This window comes from Tamandua tetradactyla, chromosome 3 (assembly GCF_023851605.1).
Source record: "Tamandua tetradactyla isolate mTamTet1 chromosome 3, mTamTet1.pri, whole genome shotgun sequence".
Classification (NCBI taxonomy): Eukaryota; Metazoa; Chordata; class Mammalia; order Pilosa; family Myrmecophagidae; genus Tamandua; species Tamandua tetradactyla.
This window is the reverse complement of record NC_135329.1, coordinates 7,451,546-7,479,212: the sequence shown is the minus strand read 5'-3', so window position 1 is coordinate 7,479,212 and position 27,667 is coordinate 7,451,546. Positions and strand designations below refer to the sequence as shown.

General features: G+C 35.4%; 1 protein-coding gene across 6 annotated transcripts in view; it reads left to right on the top strand.

The window, feature by feature from the left end:
* Window positions 1-27,667, top strand: part of ITSN2 (intersectin 2) — a 217,109-nt gene that overhangs the window by 140,165 nt on the left and 49,277 nt on the right. For all 6 annotated transcript variants that reach the window (XM_077152259.1, XM_077152256.1, XM_077152254.1 and 3 more), the window contains 11 exons: window positions 1,114-1,250; window positions 2,268-2,365; window positions 7,883-8,058; window positions 8,362-8,506; window positions 17,919-18,124; window positions 20,034-20,095; window positions 21,983-22,149; window positions 22,968-23,013; window positions 23,101-23,222; window positions 26,420-26,516; window positions 26,936-27,127. In XM_077152259.1, coding sequence (XP_077008374.1) covers window positions 1,114-1,250; window positions 2,268-2,365; window positions 7,883-8,058; window positions 8,362-8,506; window positions 17,919-18,124; window positions 20,034-20,095; window positions 21,983-22,149; window positions 22,968-23,013; window positions 23,101-23,222; window positions 26,420-26,516; window positions 26,936-27,127 — 1,448 coding nt within the window. The remainder of the gene's footprint in view (window positions 1-1,113; window positions 1,251-2,267; window positions 2,366-7,882; window positions 8,059-8,361; window positions 8,507-17,918; window positions 18,125-20,033; window positions 20,096-21,982; window positions 22,150-22,967; window positions 23,014-23,100; window positions 23,223-26,419; window positions 26,517-26,935; window positions 27,128-27,667) is intronic.

Genomic DNA, 27,667 nt, shown 5'->3' with positions numbered 1-27,667 from the left:
CTCACATTCACTAGATGACCATTATCAAAAAAACTTAACACAAGTGCTGGAGAGGATGCTGAGAAAGAGGGGCACCTATTCACTGAAAAAACCTCCTTGGAAGGAACTGTCAGTAATATGGGGTAGGAAGATGGAATTAGCTGATGTTCTGGAGAGGTTAGGCCCTCTAGGTTTCAGGACTTACCTGGTTCAGGGACCCATGTGGAGGTTGTAGATTTCTGGAAAGTTACCCTAGTGCATGGAACCTTTGTGGAATCTTATATATTGCCCTGGGTGTTCTTTAGGATTGGCTGGAATGGTTTTGGTTGGGGTTTGGCAAGCTGTGATAGGTAGCATTCCATTTCAACTATTTTTTCCTTTTCTTAGATTTGGGAGGTTGGTTGGTAGGAGAGAATCTGAGGCTGTGAAATACTGTCAGTCATACTCCCCAGTTGTGACACACTATCATCAATTTGTCCAGCACCCTTCTCTTGATTGATTGACTTTCCTCTTCATCACTGCTCCCCACTATTTCACTCTCCTGCCAAAAAACCCCTTTGCTATTGTAGTGGCTAGAGGGAAGTACCTGAAACTGTTGAGCTGTGTTCCGGTAACTTGATGACAGTTGATTAACTGTTTAGCTTTTACAGTGTGACCATGTGATTGTGAAATCCTTTTATCCAGGGTATGGGCAAATGAGTAAAAGAATGAGGATAGATAGATAAATAAATAAATAATTATGGGGGATAAGGGGTAAAGAAAAATTGGGTAGGTTGAAATACTAGTGGTCAGTGAGAGGGAGGGATAAGGGGTATGGGATGCATGAGTTTTTCCTTTTTATTTTTCTGGAGTGATACAAATGTTCTAAAAATGTGATGAATATACAACTATGTGATGATATTGTGAGCCATTGATTGTACACTATGGATGGATTGTGTATGAAGATTTCTCAGCAAAAATATTTTAAAAAAAAGAAAGAAAGAACAGTGCTTGGCATATAGCAGGTGCTCAATAGAAAAAGAGGAAAAACTTTATTAGTTTGCAGCCTGTAAGGAACCAGATCTATTATACTTTTATTTCATGTAAAATTTTGTTTTTAGGATATTATGCAAACTCTTTTTCTTTTTTATAAAGGAAAGCAAAGCAAGGAAAAGAAACCTTATGGAGAGAAAGTCTTAGAAAGGAGGAAGAAGAAAAACAAAAACGACTCCAGGAAGAAAAATTACAAGAAAAAATTCAAGAAGAGGAGCAGAAAGCTGAGGAGAAACAATGTAAGGTTATAGATAAAAATAAGAGATTTGCCTTTCCAAGGCAAAGAGAGCAACAAAAGTAACAAAAAATAAAAATAAATATTCTACTGAGAGACAAAAAAAGATTAGAAGAAAATAAAAAAGAAAGATGCTGCTCTTAAAATCAGAAAAAAAACTTTTAAATTTAACTTGGTTGAGAAGTGTGTAGGCTCCAACCTGATAGTAGAAATCTTAAAACATGGAGAAAGGAAGATACTTGTCACTAACTAACTGTGAAGAGATCCTGATTTTCATAATTGAAATAAGAGTTTTAAACATTTCATTCAACCTGTGTAACTAAACTGTTGAAACAACACTGAAATTTTAAGTTGTTGTACATTGACTTTTTCTCAGGTGTGCTTTGTTTTTGACATGTCAGAATCCATTTCTGAAATACTTCAAGTGTTCTTTTATCTCTTTTGGATGCATAAACCTTTGAGTCCATTCTAATGATACAGTGTGTCTAAAATTTACAAGTGAAAGCATTTGTTCTAAATATGAACAAAGTAAAATATTTAATCTAGTCAGGTCCAGTTTGTTTGTGAACTCATGTGCTATTTTTCTTTTAGAGCCATACTGAAAAATCTATAGCTCTATCTTCAGTGACCCCTGCTTATTTGCTGATCTTCTCCTTTGTGACCTTTTCTGTGCTTCCTTTCCTGTTATATTCTGACCTTTATAGATCAAACCAAGTATCCTGCTTCTTAGTCTCCTTCCATTTGGTACAGCTCAGACTTGCCACCATACCAAACCTTTCCTTAGATCCAGGGGCAAGTTCATCCTACATACCATCTCTTTGTTTTATTGCCTCCACCTATGCTGAAGATGACATCCTTTTTGTCTTTATGTTGATTATATGAGTATTGAAGAAATTTAAATCCTAGCAAGCCTGTATCAAATGAATTTTCATTTTACTCTTTGATGCTCAGGAGTCATTGAGTTATAGGAAAGATGTATGTACATGAAAGCAGCAAATAATGACAATTACTTTCTCCTTAGGTGGGACAGCTAGTGCTTTAGTGAATTATAAAGCATTATACCCCTTTGAAGCAAGGAGCCATGATGAGATGAGCTTTAATTCTGGGGATATAATACAGGTAGGAAACAAAATTGAATCTTCTCATGAATAAGCTGGATAAAGTGTAATATATTGCTTCCCATAAAAATATTAAGTATAATTTTTATACAGTGATTTACCTTTAGAAAATATTTCTAAATATTAGCCTTATTTGGCCCTTATTACAATCTGCACAGCTGCACAGGACAATTATTATCACTACTGTATTAGAGATAATTAAGGTCAGACTCACACAGATTGCAGCTGTTAGCATCACAGTAGTGGAGTAGTATGAAAGGATGTGTCCTTTGCTTTCCAAATCCAACATTCTTTCCAATATGCTACACACTTTTATATCCTAAAAGGTGATATTAATTTGTCATTTTAATAAATTTCCAATAAAGTTTCTTTGGGCTGGTTGTTTTAAGGCAAGTGTTAAAGAGTTGAAGGAGTTAGGTTTTGCAGCCCTGATATGGGCCACTTGTTCCTTGGAACAAAGGCTTTCTATTGTGTAATCACAACCATGTAAAATGGATGAATAAGGGAAGATGCAGGGAGAACTGTTTGATAGAGCCAGAGTAGTATAATGGAAAGAGTACAGACTTTAAAAGCACACAGACTTGGATTTTAATATCTGCTCAGTTTTCTTTTTGGTAAATTAAGGTACCAGTTTAGTTTTGATAAATTACCCAGAGTATAGGCAGTGTTTGTTTTTTACTTCCCTGCACTGCCGCCAGTTTGATGTGTTTTTCCTTTATTGAATCAGTTAAGTGACAAATGTCTAATGATACTTGGGATAGGGTTTACCAGAACTCTCCACTGAAGCACCCAAAATAATCCCCAACCACACATTGCTTGTACTACCATTGCCCCAACTGACAGTATCATGACTGCCCTGAATTTAGGGATTACAGCCAGCCTTAATCCAGTCTGCTGTCTCTACCATTCCTCCTTTGATGCTGGATGATAATGAGAATGTGCCTGGGAATGCAGAGATTTCTAGGCACGTTTGAGACGAGAGCCTAGTTAGAATTCTGGCTATATCTTTCATTCATTCCTTCAACAAATATTTATCAAGGGCTAACTCTGTTAGACCAGAGATATAGTGGTAAATGATATGGTCTGCTCTTAAAGAGCTTACAGTCTAATGAGAAAGACAACTTGAAGAAGGAAACAGACCTCTCCCGTGGTCAGAGATCCGTCTGGTGCTGTGACAGCAAGAACATGAACTTGGCTGGGTTCTCTGGGGTACTTGTGCTTCCTGAATCATTGACATAAGGATGAATCATGGTTACTACAAGATTCCTGATTTGTACAGATTGGTTGATGATAGTGTCCTTCACTCAGAAAGAATGGTCAGGAGAAGGAAGTTAAAGTGGAATTATGAATTCAATTTTGGGTGAATTTCAGATGACTAGGCAGCAATTGAATATCCAGAAAGATCTGAGGAGATATCTAGGCTGAAGATGGTGATTTGAATGTCATAGGGGGTTGTGATGGTAATTGAAGACATGAGAATAATGGAATTTGTAAGGTGAGTGAGAAGACGATTGAGAGTGCAGTCCCTGAGAAATGTGGACTGTGAAGGGATTATTAGTGGAAAATGAGCCTTAAAAAAGAAGATAAGAGGTAGGAGAAAAACCGATAGTTTGGTGTCAGGGAACTTTGAGGATATTGGTCCACATGAGAAATAAGACAAAGATTAAAAGATATTCCTTACATTAACAATAGCAGGCTATTTTTTAATTATTATTGGAGAAATTGTAGGTTTACAGAAAAGTCATGCATAAAATATATAAAACAGAGCTCCCATGTACTACCCTATCCTTAACACCATATGTTGGTGTGTTATATTTGTTACAATTCATTAAAAAACATGTTTTATAATTTTGCTATTAACTGTAGTCCACCATTTACAATGGGGTTCATTGTGTTGTACAGTCCTATGTCTTTTTATTTAATTTTTGTTCTAACCTGTATGTACCCTAAATTTTCCTTTTTTAAACACATTCATATTTATAATTATTGCTGTTAATTACACTCACAATATTGTCCTGCCATCACTACCATCTATTACCAAAGCTTTACAGTCAACCCAAATAGAAACTTTGTACAGCTCAAGCATTAACTACATATTCCCTGCCCTCAACCTGGCCCCTGGTAACCTGTACTCCACATGCTGATTCTATGAGTTTGATCATTCTCATTATTTCATATCAGTGATTCATACAATATTTGTCCTTTGGTGTCTGGCTTATTTCACTCAACATGATGTCTTCGAGGTTCAACCGTGTTTTTGCATGTATCAGAATTTAATTCCTTTTTACAGCTGAATAATAGTCCATCATATGTATATACCACATTTTATTTATACATTCATCTGTTGATGGACACTTGAGCTGCTTCTGTCTTTTGGCAATTATGAATTATGTTACTGTGAACCTTGGTATGAAATATCTGTTCAAGTCCTTGCTTTCAGTTCTTTTGGGCATATACCTCGAAGTGAGATTGCTGGGTCATATGATAATTCTGTACTTAACTTTCTGAGGAACCATCAAGCTGTATTCCACAGCGTTTGCACCAGCTAACGTTCCCACCAGCCATGAATGAATGTTCCTGTGCCCACATCCTCTCCAACACTTGTAATTCTCTGTTTTTTATAATCGTGACCATTCTAGTGGGTGTGAAATAGTATCTCATTGTCATTTTTATCTTGATTTCCCTAATGGCTAAAGATGTTGCGCATCTTTTCATATGCTTTTCCTGTGCATTGGCCATTTAAATATGATCCTTGGAGAAAGAGATGTCTTTTCAAATCTTTTATCCATTTTTTGATTGGGTTGTTTGTCTTTACTGTTGAGTTGAAATATTCGTTTATATATTCTGGACATTAAACTCTTTTCAGATATGTGGTTTCCAATTATTTTCTCCCACTGTTTAAGTTGTGTTTTCATTTTCACTTAAAGTCCTTCCTTTGATGTACAAAAGTTTTTTAATTTTATGGCAGCAGGTTTGATGATTTTAAGGAGAACAGTATCAGTGAGTTGTGAAGGAGGAAGTTAGATTTCAGTGAACTGAGAAATAAATGATGAGGGAGGAAGAAGAAGTAATAAATCTCTTTGAAAGAGCTTGGCTTTGAAAGGGTCTAGTGAGAGAGGGTAGTAACTAATAAAGAATGCATAAAGGCAGCTGTTTTTTCGTATTTTTTTGGTTTTTCTCTTTAACTTCAGTGAGACTTGAACAAATTTAAATAGTAATAGAAGGAATCCACAGAGAAGGAAAAGATGCTATGATTCAATTTATATAAAATATCTAGAATAGATAAATCCTTAGAGACAGAAAGTAAATTACTGGTTGCCTCAGGCTGGGAGTGTTGGGTGGAAATGGAGAGTAACTACTAAAGGGTACGGGGTTTCTTTTGGGACTAATGAAAATGTTCTAAGTGGATTTTGATGATGGTTGCACATCTTTGTGAATATACTGAAAATCATTGAGTTGAATGCTTTGAGTGGGTTGACAGTGTGGTATGTGAATTATATGTCAATAAAACTGTTATTTAAAAAGAAAAAGTATAACATTTGCCTACAGCGTGACCCAGTCATTCCACTCCTAGGCATTACCCAAGAAAACGGAAGCAGATACTCACAGCTGCTTCATTTGTGCTGGCTCAAATGTTTGTCAGCAGGTGGATGGATAAACAAGTTGTGATGTGTGCATAATGGAATATTTTTCTCAGCAATAAAAAGGGATGCACTATTGATACTTGCTACAACACGGATGGTTCTAAAATAATTATATTATGTACAAGAAGTCAGACCCAAAAAGAATACACATTGCATGATTTTATTTATACAAAATTCTATAAAATGAAAACTGCTCTACAGTGACAGAAAGCAGATGAGTGTTTTCCCGAGAATGGGGCAGGGTCATGTGAAGGGGTGGAAGGGAGGGTTTACAGTGGAGCAGGAGGAAACTTTGGGGATGATGGATATGTTCATCATATAGCTGGTTATTTTTCACAGGTGTATACATATGTCAGAACTTAACTTAATACCTTAAATATGTGACGTTTATTATATGTTAATTATACCACCAAAAAAAGCCGATTTAAAAAAATATTAGGTCATTTCTGGAAAAAATAATAAATAAAATAAATAAAAAATAAATGGAGTAGAGAGAACAGAAACACAGTTAACATGTTAAGCAGATATGAATTCTCTTAGACAGTGGGGGGGGTCATTAAAAGGGCTCACAGATAAATAAAAGAAATACATGTAAATAAGAATAATATGGTATGACAATGCTAATTATGACTGTCTATGAGATAACGCTGGTCTGTGTGAGGGCAGTCCACAGAATTTTGAACAGCGAGTAAAGATTATAACAATCTAGGTATGAAATTAAATTCTGAAATAGATTAGTGATGGTGGGTTAAAAAGAAGAAAACAGATTCATAATAGCTTTTAGATGTATTATCAACAGAGTTTGGATATGGGAATAAAAGAAGTAAAAGGCAAAGATTTTTTATTTAGAATGACTAAAGCCTTTGGTGGTAGGACTAACAGAGTCTTGAGGAATTTAAGAAAAGGAGGGATTGGGGTAGAAAACAAGTTCAGTTCTTGAGTTGAAAGTTCCTATGGGACATCCAGTTGAAGATATCTTGCAGGTAGTGGGAAGTACAGGCTTGCACCTTTACAAAGAAGTCATTTCCTAGAATATAGTTTTTGGACTCAATGTGTAGAGAACTGATCATACTGTTGGAGTGAGTGAGTCTATTCAGAAAGTGGAGAATGAGGCAACAGAGCCAGTGTTCAAGGGACCAAGAAGCAGAGGAGACATGAGGAGGGAGGATATCAGACTGTAGGAGGGAAATGTCTGGGAGAAAAAAATGGAACTGATAAATTCTACTGAAGTGTTTCACCAAGTGGAAAATAGTGTTCAGAGAAGGTTTTATGGTTCTATTGGAGTGTTCAAGAAGACTGTGATAGGAACAGAGAAAATTAAGGGAAAGATGAACATAAAGTAATAATTAACTTGAGGAAAATTTTTAAATTGCAAGAAAGGATGTATAATCAGCAGAACACTACATGACTCAGATGTGAAATATATACCCAGCCATAACAATGCAAACATTGACTATAATTTAACCAAACATCCTGATTTAACAGTATTCATAAAATAAGAGGGTGCAGTTCTAAAAGAGAGCTAAATCTTCATCTTCCCTAACCAAAAGCCAATAGATGATGTCTAAAATTGAAAAAAAAAGAAATAGCAATAAAATGGGAAGGCTGTATTCTATCATAAGACATGTATAATACAATATGTCTTTGTAAACTATTTTCACATATTAATTTGAATAAAATTTAAAACTGAATTTTAAAAAGCAGTCTGTCAATTGTTAGAAATAACAACATATTAATTTGTAAAACATGCCTCACTCTTTTAGTGAGATAAGCTTAATTCTGAAAATGAAAATGCTGTATGGTAGTCCCCATCTCTTTCTATTGTAAATGTGTAAATTCCTAAGCACTATTAACCCTTCTTTTTGTTTCCATAGGTTGATGAAAAAAACATAGGAGAACCTGGTTGGCTTTATGGTAGTTTTCAAGGAAATTTTGGCTGGTTTCCATGCAATTATGTAGAAAAAATGTCATCAAGTGAAAAGACTTTGTCTCCTAAGAAGGCCTTACTTCCTCCTACAGTATCTTTATCTGCTACCTCAGCATCCTCTGAGTATGTTTTTAGCGAACAATGTTTTGTATAGCTCTACAAATGTGTAAATACCTAATATGTGTTTGCTTCAACCTGCTACTTAATCTTTGTAATCTGAATTAGGCTCTCTAAGAAAATCTATTATTCCCAATTTAATTTTGAAATTTAGTAAATAGATGAAAGGTCAGTAGTTTGTTCATAAATTCTTTTTCCCCCACAAACTGTTTAAATACCATGTATATTGCGTCCATAGATAAATTGATAATTATTTTTTTTAGATTCTAAACAATCACGTATACTTACATCACAGTGTTATATTTACAGACCACTTTCCTCAAATCAACCAGCATCAGTGACTGATTATGAAAATGTATCTTTTTCAAACCTAACTGTTAACTCATCATGGCAGAAAAAATCAGCTTTTACTCGCACTGTGTCCCCTGGATCCGTATCACCTATTCATGGGCAGGTATGTTGTCCTGAATTTTCATGTGCTTTATTCTTTCAATTTGGTCCTGCTATGCATATAATAGAGTGAATGTTTTCTACTAAAGCTTCCTTCACTCTTTTAAGCAGAGTTTGTAACATTCAATTTCTGTTTTTAACATTCACATGTGATATGATGTTGAAGAAAGTATCACATGTGATATGATTTTAAAAAAGTATTACTACTTAGAGGTTTTTCAACCACAGTTCCTTTCTGTAGTATGTTAGCTAAAGTCTGTAAGCTTTAAATATCATTTTTACAGATCTGACTGTATTATTCTTAGTTTGGTGTTATTGACAGAAGATGAAAGAGAGATATGGGCTTGGGTGTGTTTTGGTTTTTGTTTTTTCTTAAATAAGTCATTTATCTGAAAACTTTGGAACTTTGTTATATATCTAGCCTCTGATGTAGATGTAACTATATCAAGCATTTTTATACTAATGCTATTAAGAGAAAACAGGTGGAGACTTCTAGGAAGATAGATTTTATTTTAACTGATTATTTTATTCCTTATTTTATAAATTATTTTTATTATTTTATTTCATTTATTTTATTATTATTATTATTATTATCATTATCTTACTTTTTCTTAAATGTACTCTCCCTGTGGTGGACACCAGTCTGAGTTCATTCCCAATATATCTTGGGGTATCTCCTTCTGACTCTGGGGCCTTCCTCTGTTGAGATGTGTTTTCTTGTTGTTCTTGTTGCTTTTCATATTTTTATCATATGCTTATTTTATTTTATTATCGTTTTCTGTTTTTGAGGGGGGAGGTGAATGTGCTGGGATCTCTTGAGCTTGGGTCTCCCACGTGGTGGGCGGCCATTCTACCACTGAAGTACCCTGTCTTCTATTAGAACATATCTTCTAATAGACCCTCAAGTTGAATTCTATCCCCTACATAAGATCCGGACCTTGATTTGGCAGGGAATAACTGACAAAATAAATGCAAAAGGAAACCTTCAATGCAAAATCAAGTAAATGTAAACTTAGATGAATGAAGGAGACCAACTTGCAAAATAACCATATTAAGATAATCAAATATCCTGAACATAACAGAAAATCACAAAGCCCATGAAGATTCAAGCAGAAATGGCCCAGCCAAATGATCAAATCACAATTTCAGAAGAGACACAGAAGATGGAGCAATTACTCAAGGATATTTTTAAAGAAATCAGTGATATCAGGAAGATACTAGAAAACCATAAGGAAGAATTTGGTAGATAAAATAGAAAAATGGCAAACTGCATGGAAATGGAAGATAGAGTAGACCTTTAGAAATATGTTAGAGATGCAAAATAGCAGAATCAAAGAAGCAGAAGAAAGAATAAGTGAGTTAGAAGACAGAACGATTGAACTAGAGCACACAAAAGAAAAAATGGCAGCATGATGGGAAAAAATGCAGCTGGATCTTAGGGTAAAGATAGACACAAGAGATACACAAAAATAAAGAATCACTGGTGTCCCAAAAGAAGAAAAGAAGAAGAAAGGACTGGGAAAGTTAGTTGAAGATATAAACAGGGAAAACTTCCCAACCCTTATAAAAGGCATAAATTCGTAAATCAAAAAAACCCAACCAACTCCAAATAGAATAAATCCTAATAGGCCTACTCCAAGAAATGTACTAATCAAACTGTCAAATGTTGAAGAGAAACAGAAAGTCCTGAAAGCAGCACAAGAAAAGCAATCTACTACATATAAGGGAAAACAAATAAGACTGACTTTACACTACTCAGCAGGTACCCTGGAAGCAAGAAGGCAGTGGTATGATATATTTAAGATTCTGAATTAGAACGGGTTTTAGCCAAGAATTCTTTATCCAACCAAGTTATTCCTTCAAATTGAGGGATGGATTAAAATCTTCAAAATAAAACAAAGATTGAGAGAACTGGTCAATGAGATCCACACTATAAAAAATACTAAAGGGAGTCCTAGCAGCTGAAAAAAAAAGACAGGAGAGGAGATCTGGAGGAGAGCACAGAATTGAAGAATGCAAGTAATGTAATTTAAAGGATAAAAAGAGAATAGGAAAAGAATACATAGATCTGACAAATAAAAACTACAGAATGAGATGGTAGAGTCAAGAACTGCTTTTCTAGTTTGAACATTAATGGACTAAACTCACCAATTAAAAGATACAGACCGGCAGGATGGATTAAAAAATATAATCCATCTATATGCTGTTTGCAGGAGACACATCTTAGACTCAAGGACACAGTGAGATTGAAAGTGAAAGGATGGAAAAAAATCTTCAGTGCAAGCTATAACCAAAAGAAAGCAAGGATAGCTATACTAATATCAGGCAAAGTAGACTTTAAATGTAAAGACATTTAATAAATGTAAAGACTTTAAATGTAAATGGAATGATAAACGGACAGTTCACCAAGAGAACATAGCAATCATAAATGTGTACGCTCCCAGTCAAATTGCTCCATAGTACGTGAGGCATATGTTGGCAGAATTGAAGGGCACCGAAGACTTTCAACAGTAATAGTAGGAGACTTCAATATACCACTCTCCACTATAGATAGAACAACCAGACAGAGGATTAATGAGGAAATGGAGAACCTAAACAATGGGATAAATGAATTAGACCTAATAGACATATAGAGATCATTACACCCCAAAAAGCACCCGGATGTACATTCTACTCTAGTGCACATGGAACATTCTCCAGAATAGATCATATGCTGGGACACAGCTGAGTCTTTATAAATTTACTAAGTTTGAAATTATTCAAAGCACTTTCTCTAATCACAGTGGAATAAAGCTAGAAATCAATAATTACCAAAGAACCAGACCTTTCACAAATGTATGTAGATTAAACAGCACACTCGTAAATAATTAGTCGGTCAAGGAAGAAATTGCTAGAAAAATTGATAAGTATCTGGAGAAGAATTATAATAAGAATACAACATATCAAAACTTCTGAGATGTGGCAAAGGCGGTGCTGAGAGGGAAATTTATTGCACTAAATGCCTATATTAAAAAGCAAGAATGAGAAAAACTTGAAGATTTACATGCTTACCTGGAGAATTTAGAGAAAGAACAGCAAACTAACCCCATAACAAATAAAAGAAGAGAAATAGAGATTAAAGCAGAAGTAAACAAACTGAGAACAATAAAACAGTAGAAAGAATCAACAAAATCAAAAGTTGGTTCTTTGAGAAAATCAATTGGTGAACTCCTAGTTAGACTAACAAAGAAAAAAAAAAAGAGAGAGAGGACGTAAATAAAATCAGAAATGAGAGGGGGAACATTACCACAGATCATGAAGAAATTTAAAAAATCATAAGAGAACATTATGAACGACTATATGCCAACAAACTAGACGACTTAGATGAAATGGACAAATTCCTAGAAACACGAATTACCTATGTTGACTTGAGAAGAAATAGAACATCTCACAAACCAATTATAAGTAAAGAGATTCAATCAGTCATCAAAAATCTTCCCACAAAGAAAAGCCCAGGACCAGACACCTTCATGTTGGAATTTTATCAGACATTCCCAAAACAGCTAACCAATCCAAGTCAAACTCTTCCCAAAAAATGATGAAAAAGGAATGGTACCTAACTCATTTTATGACACTGACATCATTCTAATACCAAAATTGGATAAAGACGCTACAAGAAAGGAAAACTACAGGCCAATCTCCCTAAGAAACGTAGTTGCAAAAATTCTCAATAAAATACTAGCAAATTGAATCCAATGACACGTTAGAAGAGTTATACATCATGATCTCGGATGTATAATTCCAAGTGAAATGTATAAATCCAAAGTGGGATTTATACCAGGATTGCAAGGGTGGTTAAACATAAGAAAATCAATCAACATAATACAGCGCATTAACAAATCACAAGGGAAAAAAATCACATAGTCGTATAGATTGATGCTGAAAAAAACATTTGACAAAATCCAGCATCCTTTCCTGGTAAAAACATTTCAGAAGTTAGGACTTCAAGGAAACTTTCTCAATATCTTGAAGGGCATAAATGTAAAACCCATAGCCAGCATCATACTTAATGGTGAGAGACTGAAAGCATTCCCCCTAAGATCAGGATGTCCATTGTCACCACTATTATTCGACATTGTACTAGAAGTCCTAGCTAGAGCAATTAGACAACGGAAAGAAATAAAAGGCATCCAGATAGAAAAGGAAGGAATATAACTTTTTGTTATTTTTAGATGGCATGATCTTATACTTCAAAAACCCTGAGAAATCTATAGCAAAGCTACTTGAGCTAATAGACAAATTCAGCAAAGTGGCGGGCCACAAATTTAATGTACAAAAATCAATAATGTGTCTATACACACGCAGTGATCTATCTGAGTAGAAAAAAATTCCATTTGAAATAGCGACCAGAAGAATTAGGTATCTAGGAATAAGCCTTACCAGGGATATCAAGGACTTATACACAGAAAGTTACAAAAAATTGCTAAAAGAAATAATGGTGTCCTTAATAAATGGAAATACATCTATTCCATCTATTATGGATAAGAAAGTTGAATGTTGTTAAGATGTAAATTCTGCCCAGACCACTACAGATTCAGTGCAATACCAATCAAAATCCCAACAACATACTTTGAAAACTTGGAAAAATGGGTTATCACATTTAATTGAAAGGGAAAGAGACCCCAAAAAGCTAAAGATATCCTAAAAAAGAAGAGTCAAGTGGGAGGACTATCACCTCCTGACTTTAAAGCTTAGTATAAAGCCACAGTGATCAAAACGGCATGGTACTAGCACAAAGACAGATGATCAACCAATGGAATCGAATCAAGAGTGCAGAGATATACCACCAAATCTATGGACAATTATTCTTTGATAATGCCCCCAAATCCACTGAAATGGGACAGAATAATCTTTTCAATAAATGGGCATGGGAGAATTGGATATCAGCCAAAAGAGTAAAAGAGGACCCCCTACCTTATACCCTATACAAAAATTAATTCAAAATGGATTAAAGACCTAAATGTAAGAGCCAGTACCATAAAAATTCTAAAATAAAATGCAGGGAAACATCTTCAAGATCAAGTAATAGAAGGTAGCTTCTTAAACTTTACACTTAAAGCACAAGCAGCAAAAGACAAAACAGGCAAATGGAAACTCCTTAAGATCAAGAGTTTCTGTGCCTCAAAGGACTCTGTCAAAGAGGTGAAGAGGCAGACAACTCAATGTGAGAAAATATTTGGAAACTACATAATGGATAAAGGCTTGATATCTTGTATACATAAAGCAATTATACAGCTCAACAACAAAAGAAAAAACAACCCAATTATAAGATGGGAAGAGATATAACCAGATACTTTTCTGCAGAGAAAATATAGATGACTGAAAAGCACATGAAGAGATGCTCATTTTCATTAGCTATGGGGGAAATACAAATTAAGATGACAATGAGATATCAACTCTCACCTATAAGAATGGATGCTATTAAATAAAAGACAACTACAAATGTTGGAGAGGATATGGAGAAATAGGAACACAAATTCACTGTTGGTGAGAAAGTATAATGGTCCAGTCACTATAGAAGACAGTTTTGCAATTCCTCAGAAAGCTAAATATTGAGTTGTGCTATGACCTGGCAATACCAGTACTCGGAATATACCCAGAAGAGCTGAGGGCAGTGACACAAATACATTTGCACGATGATGTTCAAAGCAGCACTATTCACAATTGCCAAGAGATGGAAAAACTCCAAGTGCCCATCGGTAGACTAGTGGATAAACAAAATTTGGTATATATATTTGATGGAATATTATGCAGCAGTAAGACGAAATGAGGTCCCAAAGCATATGACAACATGGATGATGAACCTTGAGGACATAATGCTGAGTGAAATAAGTCAGTCACAAAAGGACAACTTCTGTATGATTTCACTGTTACGACTCTGGTAAAGGTAATCTCAGAGGTTATACTGCAGAATGTAGCAGACCTAGAGGTACAGAAAAGCTAGAGATGGAGAAAGGCTACCCAAATAGGTTGAATCTAAACGCAGGGGAATGAATAGAAGTGATGGTTACTAATTAGTGGGTTTATAAGTATTGCCGTATTGAAGGTGAATATGATTGAAAGGGGATATATAATGCCATGTATCCCAGTGATTAATTTGCAATTATAAATTAAACATATATATATATATATATATATATATATATATATATATATATAGACAAAGTCCCTTCAAGGACAGGATTTAAAATATAGAACTATTAAGCTTTACCACTGGGGAAACCCCTGTTACTGTCTCAAACATTAGGGACTTCTAAGTCGATAGGCAAAGCCCTTAATCTTGAGGCTTGCTCTTGTGAAGCTTATTTCTGTAGCAGTGAAGCTAAGCCTACCTATACTTATGCTTAAGAGTTACTTCCATTTTGTTGCTCAGATATGGCCTCTCTTTCTTCAAGCCCAACTCTGCAGGTGAAATCATTACCCTCCCCACCATATGGTACATGGCATCCAGGGGATGAAAGTCTCCCTGGCAGCCTGAGTCATACTCCCAGGGGAGCAAGGCTCTGGCACTGTGAAATCAACAATGCCTTCCTGACCAAAAGGAGGAAAATAAATGTAAAAAACTAAGGTATCAGTGGCTAAGAGAGTTCAAATAGAGCTGAGAGGCTATTCTAGAGGCTACTCTTATGCAAACATTAGCTAGATATTGCTAATTACCCTGGATAGCCAAACCCCAAAAAAAAACATTCCTGTTAACTGTAAAGAACACCTAGGGCTCTATCTGAGATTCTACAAAAGTTTCATGCACTAAGATTACTTCCTAAAAAACAGTAACTCCCATATGGGTTCCTAAGCCAGATAAGTCCTGAAACCCAAGGGGACCAGCCTCTCCAAGAATATCAACTAGTTCCATCCCTCTATCACGTATTATCGGCACCCCTTTCCAACATGAAAAAGTTAGAATGCACAGAGCCTAAATACCCTTAAAGATTGGGAAGAGGATCAAAGGGGGGAGGGGGGGAGCTATAACAGAGAGGATTTAACAAATAAGTATGACTACTGAATCATTATATTGATGCTTCTTTTAATCGCAAGTGTCTTGGAGCAATTAGAAGTAGAAACCTAAAATTGAGGAACAGTGACCCATACCAAACCCTGAAATCTTCTATAACAACTTCTTACAATGTACTTCAAAATTTATTGCTTTTTTGTATATATATTTCACAAATAAAAATTTCACACACACAAACAACCAGCTATCCCAAACTTTTCAGCCTTGGCCCAAACTGAACCATAGCATTAAAAAAAAGAAAGAAAAGAAAAGAGTGATGTCATCAGAATAGAGCCCTATAGATTTCACCTTCTCTGAAAAAGTATTTATTGACTGATCCTACATCACAGATAGTTTGTCATGTGCTAGAAATTTAAGGAAAAGTAAACAAACAATTCTTGCCATTAAGAAGTTCATAATCCAGTGACATGGGCAAATAACCGTAAAGCGTGAAAAGTTTTGTAAAGATATGTACAAAGTCCTGAGGCATGTATAGAGGAGACAGCTTCTCATCCAGATCTGTGGGAATTATAGCAGGCTTCTCAAAGGGCAGGGTATTTGAACAGGACCTTCAAAGATTAGCAAGATCTCACAAACAAATAAGGAAAGTTATTCCAGTGGAAGAACAATTTGTGGAAAGTCACTGAGACATATTAGCAGAGTGCGAACAGGAAACGAGAACTGTTTTTGGTATGGCTAGAGTACAGGATTCACGAAGAAAGGATAAGAAGTACAGTTTGAGAGAGTGGTTGATGTTTCTTTGTGAAGCATTTAATATCATGCTAAAAACAACTTGGCAGGGGGAAGCCCCTGGAGGTTTTTTTTTTTTTTTTCACATGGGCAGGCACCGGGAATCGAACCCGGGTCCTCGGGCATGGCAGGCAAGCACTCTTACCTGCTGAGCCACCGTGGCCCCCCCCCCCGGAGGTTTTTAAGAGAGGAGTTGAGGTATAGATGTTAGAAAGATAACTCTGGCAGTGGTGTAGAGGCCAGATTGGTGGAAAGAAGAAAAAGAAGATCAGGTAAGGAAGTGTTTTACAGTAGTTAAGTAACAAGAAATGATTGTGTGAACTAGGGCCAACCTTTATAATGAGAATATAAAGAAGAGGATATGGATTTAAGAGAGCGAGAGCATTAGGAATTGACTTAAAATAGGTGATCCTTGGAATGTGGAGAGTGAAGAAGTTGAAAGTTCGAGATAACTCTTCAGAGTTGTTAGCTTATGTGACTGAAAGGATGGTAATATCAACCTCTTGGGTAGGAATTATGGGAGGAGTGGACTTGGTGAGTTCTAAAAATGGGTACATTTCAGGCACCCTTTATTTGAGGTATCTGTATTAGGGACAACCTGGTGGAAAGGCCCAATACCTAGTTTGATTTACATGTCTGGAGCTTAAGAGAGTAGCACTGAAGATACAGATTTGAGAAGTCCTGGGCATAAGTAAGATTATTGTGGCAGTCACATGTAACAGGAGGGGAAAAGGGCCAAACAAAGAGGAGCCATCAGTCACCAGAGAGTGAGCCTCAGGAAGAGCAAGGGTTTTACTGATGTCAGCACTGTTCAGGACTGAGGAGAATAAGGGCTGGGAGAAGCTTTTGGGTTTGGCGATTTTGTTATCAATGGTCTTGTCTAGAAGAGGGTCGTAGGATGGTGGGTGCAGAATCTAAATTAGAATGGTCCAAGGAGTGAAATTGAAGAGCACATTTAAAATTACTCTTATTTAAGAAGTTTAAAATGTAGAAGAAAGTAGAGAAGTGGAGAAAGATGGAAGATTTAAGAGAGATTTAACTGTGTTATAAAATATTTTTAGAAAATGAGAGGATATAATTAATATAAGATTTAGAGCACAAGTGAAGAGGCTAATATTATCAACAGAACAAAACGCTGCTTCTTTTGAGAGGGGAGGGAAAGAATGAATGAGAATACATAAAAGTTAAGAAACCGAAGTCAGGGGAGTAGATGGAGGCCGAGTGTAGTACCTGGTGGATTAAACAGAATCGCCCGCAGTTAGGAAACATTGGAAGCTGGAGGAGAGAGAAGGTTGCAGTAGTTCTTTTTTCATTTATTTCATGATATGTACTTGTTTGATTTACGAATATATTTCTTTAGTACCCTCTGTTTGCGTGCCCAAGTTGATTGGTAGATGTTCATTCTTTCTTTGACTTTACCAAAAGGTCATTCAGTTGGTGGTCTGCCATTTATAATTTTAAGTCAAGTAGTAGATTAAGGTTATAGTAAGTCTCCATAGGTACTAAGTCACAACCATACCAAACTGATTTGCTGTTTGAACAGTAAGTTTCTTATTTACTAAAAAAAAAGAAATCATGGTTGCCATTGTCTTTTTTTTTTTTTTTTTTTTTTTTTTTGGTGGTTTTGTATTCACAGGGACAAGTTGTAGAAAACCTAAAAGCACAGGCCCTTTGCTCTTGGACGGCAAAGAAAGATAACCACTTGAACTTCTCCAAACATGACATCATTACTGTCTTGGAGCAGCAAGAAAATTGGTGGTTTGGGGAAGTTCATGGAGGAAGAGGATGGTTTCCAAAATCTTATGTCAAGATCATCCCTGGGAGTGGAGTCAAGCAAGAAGAGTAAGCGTCTTTGTGTTTACATAAGATCTCATTGTCAATGTTTACACGAATAAGTCAGCTGTAGTATGACTGGCTGTACAATAAAAGTTTGTTTGAGTTTGAATTGAATGTTAGAAGGAAAGTTCATAGGCTGAGAAAAACAAACCTCAAATATTTGTACCAATTTTAGTGTATCTTTTAGACTGGGTATTTCAGGTTCTTAAAGTTTTCAAAGTCCTTTACTTAAAATTTTAGATTTTTGCTTTCTTTGTACCTTAAGTCCAGTGAGAGAAGTTACTTTTCATTTCCTTCGGAGCATTTCTCCCTTGTTATTTGTGGTAAATTGTCAATATTTAAATAAATCTTTATCAGGGCCCCCTCTTTGTCGGAGTGGGGCATTCCTATCACTGGGCCTAAAAACTTAACTCTTCCTGCCTGTAGCACACTGGGTTGCAGTTATTCGCTTCCTTACCTGTTTCCCATATTAGATCATAAAGTCCATGAAAGCAGGCTCCATGTCTTTGTTGATATTTGTTTTTGAGTTTCTCCTGGTCTAGTATAATGCTTGATATGTTATGACCACTCAGTCATGCTAGCACAGTGAATCGGGGAACAGCCACGAATGAACTCTCAAATGAAGAAAACAAACTAGATGGGTTAAAGTCTTTGGCTTTTATTTCCCAGTGTGTAAGGGATTCCGGTCATCATATATCTTTAACACAAGGAAATAAGTGGTGTAATGTAACTATGAGTAACTCCCTTGTTTTATATGAAAATTGATCTGCATAGAAAAGCAGTCTGGTTTTATGAAAAGGGACTGGTCTCTGAAAACCAAGAGGCTTGAGGTCTGGTTCTGCTATTTTTACCAGGCTGTGTGGAATAACATACTTAGTCTTCAGTTTCCTAGTTTACTGAAAGAAAAGATTAGTCTTTAAGAACCCTTTCAGGGCTGAATTTCTGTGTATAAAAAATTGTAATTCAAATGGAGAAACTTACTTTTCAGACTGACATGCAATTTTAAATTGAGCACATAGATAATAACAGCAACAGTAGATAGCTTATGTTTATTTGTATACCTACACTGTGCTGGACCCCAGAACGTTTTAGAGAGGGGAGAACTTAAACACAAAGAGATTAAGTTTAAATGCTTTAAAAATGCTTTAAAGGACGTTTCTTCTGGTTTCTCATACAGTTACTGGATTTTTTTCTGACAGATAGGGCATGTAGTTTGAAAACCTGTAGTAACTGAGAATTCAGCATTAGACAAAGGCCATGAGTTGTAAGGTTCCATTCTGTTTGCCTGAGACCTGCCTTGCTGTGTAATTTATTCACAGGTCCTGGGAGCCCTGCTACAACCCACAGATACCAGTTCTTAAACATGACAGTTGTCCAGAGTTTTTAAAACTGTTTCTTGGGTTTAAAATGGAAATCAATGCTATCCCTGTTCTGAGATATAAAAATAACCATTGTATTAGTTATTTTTATATTCCTTTTTTAATGGACTATGCTTTAAACAAATAATAAAATTCATATATTCCCCTTATCTTTCCCTTAACCAAAGCTTTTACAGAAACTGTGTCTGCCCATTTACCAATGTGCTTGTGTCTCGTGGACTCTTAAGATATTTTAAGTTCCTTTAGAAAAGCAAAATATCTCACATTTGAAAAATTAATTATAAATCATGTTAAATTACTTCAATCTATGTAGAAATTTAGAAGTTTGTAATTAGGCAGCTTTTAATCCGGCAGGGTTTTGTATATGAGAAAAATATTTTAAATCTGTGTACTAGGATAATATTTAGTTTAATTTTGGAAAGCCTTAAAAGAATGAATTGCTAAAACCTGCTGTATTCATCAAATCACCGTTCTTGGTTTTTGCTTGTTTGTATTTTTTGTTGTTTTATTGTTATTTTTATTTGTGTGATTGGCAGACCAGAACCTGTGTATGCAGCTGTAAACAAGAATACCTCTGCAGCTTATACAGTTGGAGAAGGTAAGTTTTTGGCAATTTGTAAATTAGATGGGAGTTAGCCTAACTATTGATTAATTATCTGACTTCACACAGTTTGTATTCTCCCTGCTGCTGGGCCTTCAATATTAAAGTGAAATTATAAAGCTTGCTCCTGTTAATATCATATGACTATTGAAGATATGTGAAAAAATATGGCTGAAAGTAATTGCACTGCTAGAACATCAATGCTTATAAAAATTCATCACAGAGTGGCTCAGTAAATAAGACCATAAATAAACAGTGTTACAGTGATTTAGCACAAACGTTTTTATTTTCCTGTTACATTTAGATTTTAGATGCTTAGAACATTTAGTTGTGTACAAATTGCGTTTTACTTATAGTGTGCCATAAGATCCTTAAGTAGGATTTGAAATCAAAGTACATTTTATCATAAAGATTACAAATACGTTTTTTCTGTAGTCCCTAAAGTTGTTTGATTAATAAATTATTTTGATTTTGTTAATGTCCTGAAAAATAAAAGTCTACTGTCATTTAAAGCAATATGTGTATTTAATAATTACATAGGTTTATAAATAAAATGTATATGTCCATTTTAAAACTACAGTTTAACAGTTGAAGTATATTTTATGTTTTCCTCATAAAAATCAGTTTAATGGTGAATTAAAGGATTTATTCAGCATCTTCTATTTTGAAGATTCTTTGCTAGAGTCTGGAAGATACGAAGATAAATAAAACAGTCTCTAAAGTGCTTACAGTAGATTAGGGGAGGACAGAAATACAATTGTGATAAATCCTATAGTGAGTGAATAAAAACAACTTACTTTTTTGAGTAGAACCTAAGCATTGCATCATCTTAAACAGTGAGTAGGTCTTTGCATAGTGAGAAAGGGAACACTCATCTGGACAGAGGGAACGGGTTGAGCCATGGCGGTGGCTGTGAAAGTTTACACTATTTGAAGTCACTAATAAGACTGGGACCGTAGGTGAGTGGTAGGAAATGAGCCTAGGAAAGTAGTGAGGAGCTTTTGAGAAAGGGCTTTGTTTATTCCAGCATACCTATAAACTTTGCAATCACTTTTAGTTTTGTTAATTTAGCTAAATTAAATAATATTAGGAATATGAATAGTAAATAAGTTGTTGATGGTGTTTCTGGTCATCTCCAGTTTATAGAATGTAGATCAAATTCGATGTTGACAAATATAAATAAAACTGGAAAAGAAAGGAAAAGAATTCTGACACTCAGTAGTTGTTACTTCTAAGCTGTAGTAGTCACAGAAACAATGCCAGAATAAGAACTTGGGCAGTGCCTTTGAGGTCATACATTAGCAAATACTTATTGAGCATCTGAAGTCCAAGCACTATGCCAGGGACTGGGCCACGGAGATAGAACTTGGCCTCGAGTGCTGATGTCTGCTGGATAGTGGACATTTCTGTGACTATGTCTTTAAAGAATTAAAAAGAAGAGAACGTAACAGATTAAAATATATTTTCTATAAGAAGGCTAAAAAAACTTTTCATATCTTGGCCTCATTACCTACTAACTGAGAGACTTAACTTCACCTCAGTTTCATTATTTGTAAAGTAGGGATATCTGTATTGTAGTTTTAGGTAATTTATGATATTCTCTGCTAATAACAGCAGCAACTGGGGAAAAAAGAAACCTCTGATAATAACAACAACAACTAGGGGAAGAAAGAACCTTGTGATAAACTTTATGTTAAAACAAATAATCTTTCCAAAGAATCGATAAGTAATTGCTTCATTCCGTTTTCTACCTTCAGATCTTTTCATATTAGTTTTCCTTAAAGCCGAAGGCCTTTTTTAGTAAGTTTATAAAAAATATTGGACATTGATATATTCTTTTCTACTTCTATAGATTTTGTTTTCTTTTTGCTTTATTCCTTATAGAGTATATTGCACTTTATCCGTATTCAAGTGCAGAACCTGGAGATTTGACTTTCGCCGAAGGTGAAGAAATATTGGTGACCCAAAAAGAGGGAGAATGGTGGACAGGAAGTATTGGAGAAAGAACTGGAATTTTTCCTTCGAATTATGTCAAACCAAAAGATCAAGAGGTAGCATTATTTTGGTGTAGAAAAAGTGTCATTTCATTCTCGTTGGTCAAGATTCATACTTAGAAGAGACTCCTGTGTGTAGTTTTGATCAGGCTACTTTGGTTATTAAGGTAGTCCAGTAAATTAGAGCATATTTTAGGAATAAATCCATTAGAGAGATGGGGAGGGGGAAAGGGGCAGGATTTTAATGAAATTGTACCCTATATATATATATATATTTGATCCACTTTCCCTTTTCTTTTCAAATTCCTTAAAAGAAGAAATGTATTTGGCCCAACTTGTCCTTTAAAATGAAAGAAAGGTCATAATTGCTACTCACGGTATGGATTTTGTGTTCTTAGGTCAGGTTCAGTCTGTTTTGCAGGAGGCATCCTGTTGGAAAAAAAAATGTATGCCTCCTAGGAAGGTAGGGCTGCAGGTGAGTCATAGCCCCTTAGAGAAAGCAGGGCTGGGCAGAACTCAGATGATGCCCACGTGTCCAGGATAGATGTGCTATGTGTGGTAGGTATTGATGTTACCGGATGAATGGGGCATCTTTGACCTGTTTAATATTCAGGAAAGATTCGGAAAATGAGCTATTCTTCTTGAGTCGGTGATTGCCTGTATTACCCACTTGTATATAATGTATTTTATTAGTAGATCAGCTCTCCTCCTAAGTGTTAGGTTCTTGGTTAATATAAGGTTAATTGTCATTTGACCACCATTTAAAGAAACAAAAATTCTGGGTATGGGAGATCTCTAATTCCTAATAACCTTTATGCTCTTTTGTCTGTATTATTAGAAAATAATAGTATAATATGATAATTTTTTCCTTACAGAATTTCGTGAATGCTAGCAAATCTGGAACATCAAGCAAAAAACCTGGTATGTACAATAATGAACTTGAAAATTTATTAGTGTTTGCTTTATTGTAGTTTTGCATTCATAGTGTCTTGCTTTTCTCCTTTTCAGAAATTGCTCAAGTAACTTCAGCATATGTGGCTTCTGGTTCTGAACAACTTAGTCTTGCTCCAGGGCAGTTGATACTAATTCTAAAGAAAAATGCAAGTGGGTGGTGGCAAGGGGAGTTACAGGTAACAGTCTTTAAATGATATTTACCAATTTTATGATAAAAGGAATAATTTTAGATTATCCAAAATCATGCCATCCAAAATCATGCTACCCAATAGTAACCAATATTAACATTTTAGTGTATTAGGTTTTCCTTTTAGTCTTGTCCTGTTCATTTTTAGCACAGTTGAGTTTATGTTATCAGTAACAATGTGAAGAATACTTTTCTCTAAAGACGTAATTGTTTTCCAGTAATGCATGCTGTAATAAACTGCAGGTCACTTTCTTAAAGGAAAATGTCATCTTTTCCTGGGATAACCCCAGCCTTGCGACATAGCCTCTAGTAGAAAAACAGAATCTAGTGGTTTCAGCCTTGTGCTGAGAAAATACTATCAGCCTGGTCCCACGTGGTCTTATGTTTTTAAAACAGCACTGCAAGGAAAAGGGGTGCAGGTACAGATAAGCCTGCTTCATTTTCCCTAAAATACTGACAGAGAAGGTTATTGCATGTGTTTGTTTTAACATTTTTTATTGTGAAGTATAACATATATACACACACATAAAAAGCAATAATTTTCAAAGTACATTTTAACAAGTAGCTACAGAACATATTTCAAAGTTTGGTATGGGTTACCATTTCACAATTTCAGGTTTTTCCTTCTAGCTGCTCCAGAACACTGCAGACTAAAGAAATACCAATATAGTTATTCAGCAGTTATACTCAGTTGTTAAATCCTATCATTTTCTGTTATAGCTCCTCTTCCTCCTTTGAACCTTCTCCCAATCAATAGGGATCCTTGGGTTATGCCCATTCCAACTGATTCATGTTGTAAAGAATTGTAGACAGTACAGGACAGGAAGATGAAATTAATTGATGTTCATATGTTTTGTTGTAAAAAATTCTCACTCTTAAAATTCTCTTATGAATTAAAACTATGAAATATGTAGTTAAAAGATGGTGAGAGGTATAATAGCTCTATTTTGTAAAAGACTGATAGATCATAATACAGGGCAAAAAATAGCTTAAGTCTTACAACTCACAGTCTTAAGATTTCTAAAGAACGATGAGGAATAAGAACTCAATATCTTCTTGACTAACCCTCTGAAATTCCCCTTTCTGACTTGCTTTGGCACTTGACCCAACTAAGTTGCAATCACTGCTCTCCAAAAATTTTATTTATAACCTCCTGATTATTATTAACAAAGCCCAAAAGATACTTATAATGGGCTGTCATAAATTGGACTACATTATTTTAGGTTTTGACGTTAAGCTTATCAGGAGAACTCTAGAAAATTCCTTTGAGATTGTAAGTATTGTTTCTGTAAACTAGTCTGAGAATTCTGAGCCTGAAAGCCCTCCAAATGGAAAAATAAGTAGCATTTTTAGCAGCACTTTGAAATATATGTTGTAGTCTATCTTCTAGTTGTTTAATGTTGAAGCGGAAGGGCAGGGCTTTTCTGATTTTTAACTTATGTCTTAATAATTCTTCTTAATTTCATCTTTCAATTGTGTATTCTCTTTTTTTTAATATTTTTACTTGAGGTATTTTTGCATGCATACATTCCATACGAAGTATACAATCAGTGGCTCACAGTATCTTCACGCAATTGTGTATTCATCACCATGATCATTTTTAGAACATTTGCATCACTCTAGAAAAAGAAATAAAAGGAAAAAAAAAGAAAAACTCTTACATCCCATGCACTTTACCCCCTCTCTCATTGACCACTAGCATTTCAATCTACCCAATTTCTTTTACCCCTTAACTCCTCTATAATTTATTTACTTTCTGCCCTTATTTTTTTACTCATCTGTCCATACCCTGGATAAAGGGAGCATCAGGCTCAAGGTTTTCACAATCACATGGTCACATTATAAAAGCTGTATAGTGATGCAGTTGTCTTCAAGGATCAGGGCTACGGGAATATAGTTCAACAGTTTCGGGTACTTCCCTCCTCTGTTGATTTTTTTTTTAACTGTTTTTATTGTGTAGTATAACATACATACAAAGCAAAGGAATAAAAAAGCAATAATTTTCAAAGCACTCTTCAACAAGTGGTTACAGGACAGATACCAGAGTTTGTCATGGACTACCATACGATCGTCTCATATTTTTCCTTCTAGCTGGTCCAAAATATAGGAGGGCTTAAATACTATTTTATCACCACAATTGACTTTTTTTTCCTTCTTTTTTTTTTTTTGTGAATAACAACATATGTACAAAAAAGCTATAAATTTCAAAGCAGAGCACCACGATTAGTCATAGAACATATTTCACACCTTCACATGGGTTACAGTGTAACAATTTTAGGTTTTTACTTGTAGCTGCTCTAAAATATTGGAGACTAAAAGAGATAACAGTTTAATGATTCAGCATTCATATTCATTTGTTAAGTCCTATCTTCTGTGTATAATTCCACCATCACCTTTGATCTTTCCATACCTCTCATTGGGGTTGTTTGGGCTATGGCAATTCTAAATTTTTGATATTGGAAGGGTCTGTCACTAATATGGGGTAGGGAGATGGAATATCTGATGTTCTGGAGAGGCTGGGCTAGGTTTCAGGACTTATCTGGACCAAGGACCCATCTGGAGGTTGTAGGTTTCTGGAAAGTTACTCTAGTGCCTGGAACCCTTGTGGAATCTTATAAATTGCCTTAGGTGTTCTTCAGGATTTGCTGGAATGGTCCTGGTTGGGGGTTCGCAGGTTATGATGAGTAGCAACCTGAAGCTTGCATAAGAGCAGCCTCCAGAGTAGCCTCTCAACTCTATTTGAACTTTCTCTGCCAGTGATACTTTATTACACTTCTTTTCCCCCTTTTGGTCAAGATGTAATTGTTGATCCCATGGTGCCAGGTCTGGATTCATCCCTGAGAGTCCTCTCCCACGTCACCAGGGAGATTTTCACCCCTGGATGTCATGTCCCTTGTAAGGGGGAGGGCAATGATTTCACTTGCAGAGTTGGGCTTAGAGAGACTGAGGCCACATCTGAGCAGAAAACAGAGGTCCTCCAGAAGTAACTCTTAGGCATGTCTATAGGTAGTTTAAGTTTCTCTGCTACCTACATAAGCTTCACAAGAGTAAGCTCATGATCGAGGGCATAGCCTATTGCTTTGGATATCCCTAAAGTTTGACATAGTATCAGGGCGTTCCCTGATGGTAAGGTTTAATAGTTCTGTATTCTTTCTCAATTGTGTATTCTTTTGACTACTTCTATAGGCCAGAGGAAAAAAGCGACAGAAGGGATGGTTTCCTGCCAGTCACGTTAAACTTCTGGGTCCAAGTAGTGAAAGAACTACACCTGCCTTTCATCCTGGTATGGAAGTGGGTTAATTTGTGTGTCAGCTTTGAACAATTTTGTTAAAAACTCAATTTTTTTAAAGTAAAAATTTGTCATTAATCTCTAACACTACTGTGTCACTGAAAACTTCTTTTCTGGAAAGTTCTGTATAGAAACAGCCAACTATTTCAAAGTAGAACTGCTGTATACCATCATACTTGCAGTAAGTGAAGTAGTTCCCTTAGATTTTTAACCAGAGTTTGGAAATCCTTGTTTTTATAAAATAGGTGATAGGGGAAGGAGGGAAAGAAGGATGAGAAAGAGCAGCTCAAGGGAAATTTTAGCCTTATTTTATTACTTATTATTAGACTAATTTAAGTTCTAGGGAGAGGGTTAATATTTGATCCTTATAGGAATAATTAATTTGAGTTGTTACCTTGTTCTTTTTCCTATAGTGTGTCAGGTGATCGCTATGTATGACTATGTGGCAAATAATGAAGATGAGCTTAATTTCTCCAAGGGACAACTTATTAATGTTTTGAACAAAGATGATCCTGACTGGTGGCAAGGAGAAATCAACGGTGTGACTGGTCTCTTTCCTTCAAACTATGTTAAGATGACAACAGACTCAGATCCAAGTCAACAGTGTGAGTAAATCAAAGTATTTACTTCTCAACTAATGTGAAAAGCTTAAGTATTCAGGATTGCATTTTTTACTTTCGGGATCAGATCTTAAACTGGACACTCATAGCAAATGTATATTATGTGTAAAGTTAGAAAACACAAAAGGAGAATGTTTACAAGATCCAAAATTATGCTGCTTTGTTTTAAATATTTTCTTCCTAGCTTCAGACTTTGATGCTATTAGACTTTATCTGAAAAAAAATGGATGCTTTCTGTTAAGGGTTAGTTCTTTGTTATGACAGCCATCTAGACTGTCAATTCCATTCACCACTACCCTGTTTTTCTGCATTCAGTGATCTTTTTCAGCTTATTAAAGAGTGGCTAATCACCACCCCACCACCCGCAGAATTTACTGTTTTAATGTATAGATGCCATTAATTTTGCAGCTTTTTCATTCATCTTCCATATGTTTACACATCATCCAGGGTAGAAGAAAATGAAATAACCTCCTTAGTACTTTTATTTGAGAAATTTTTGCTAGGTGATTTTTTAGATGGCCAGCT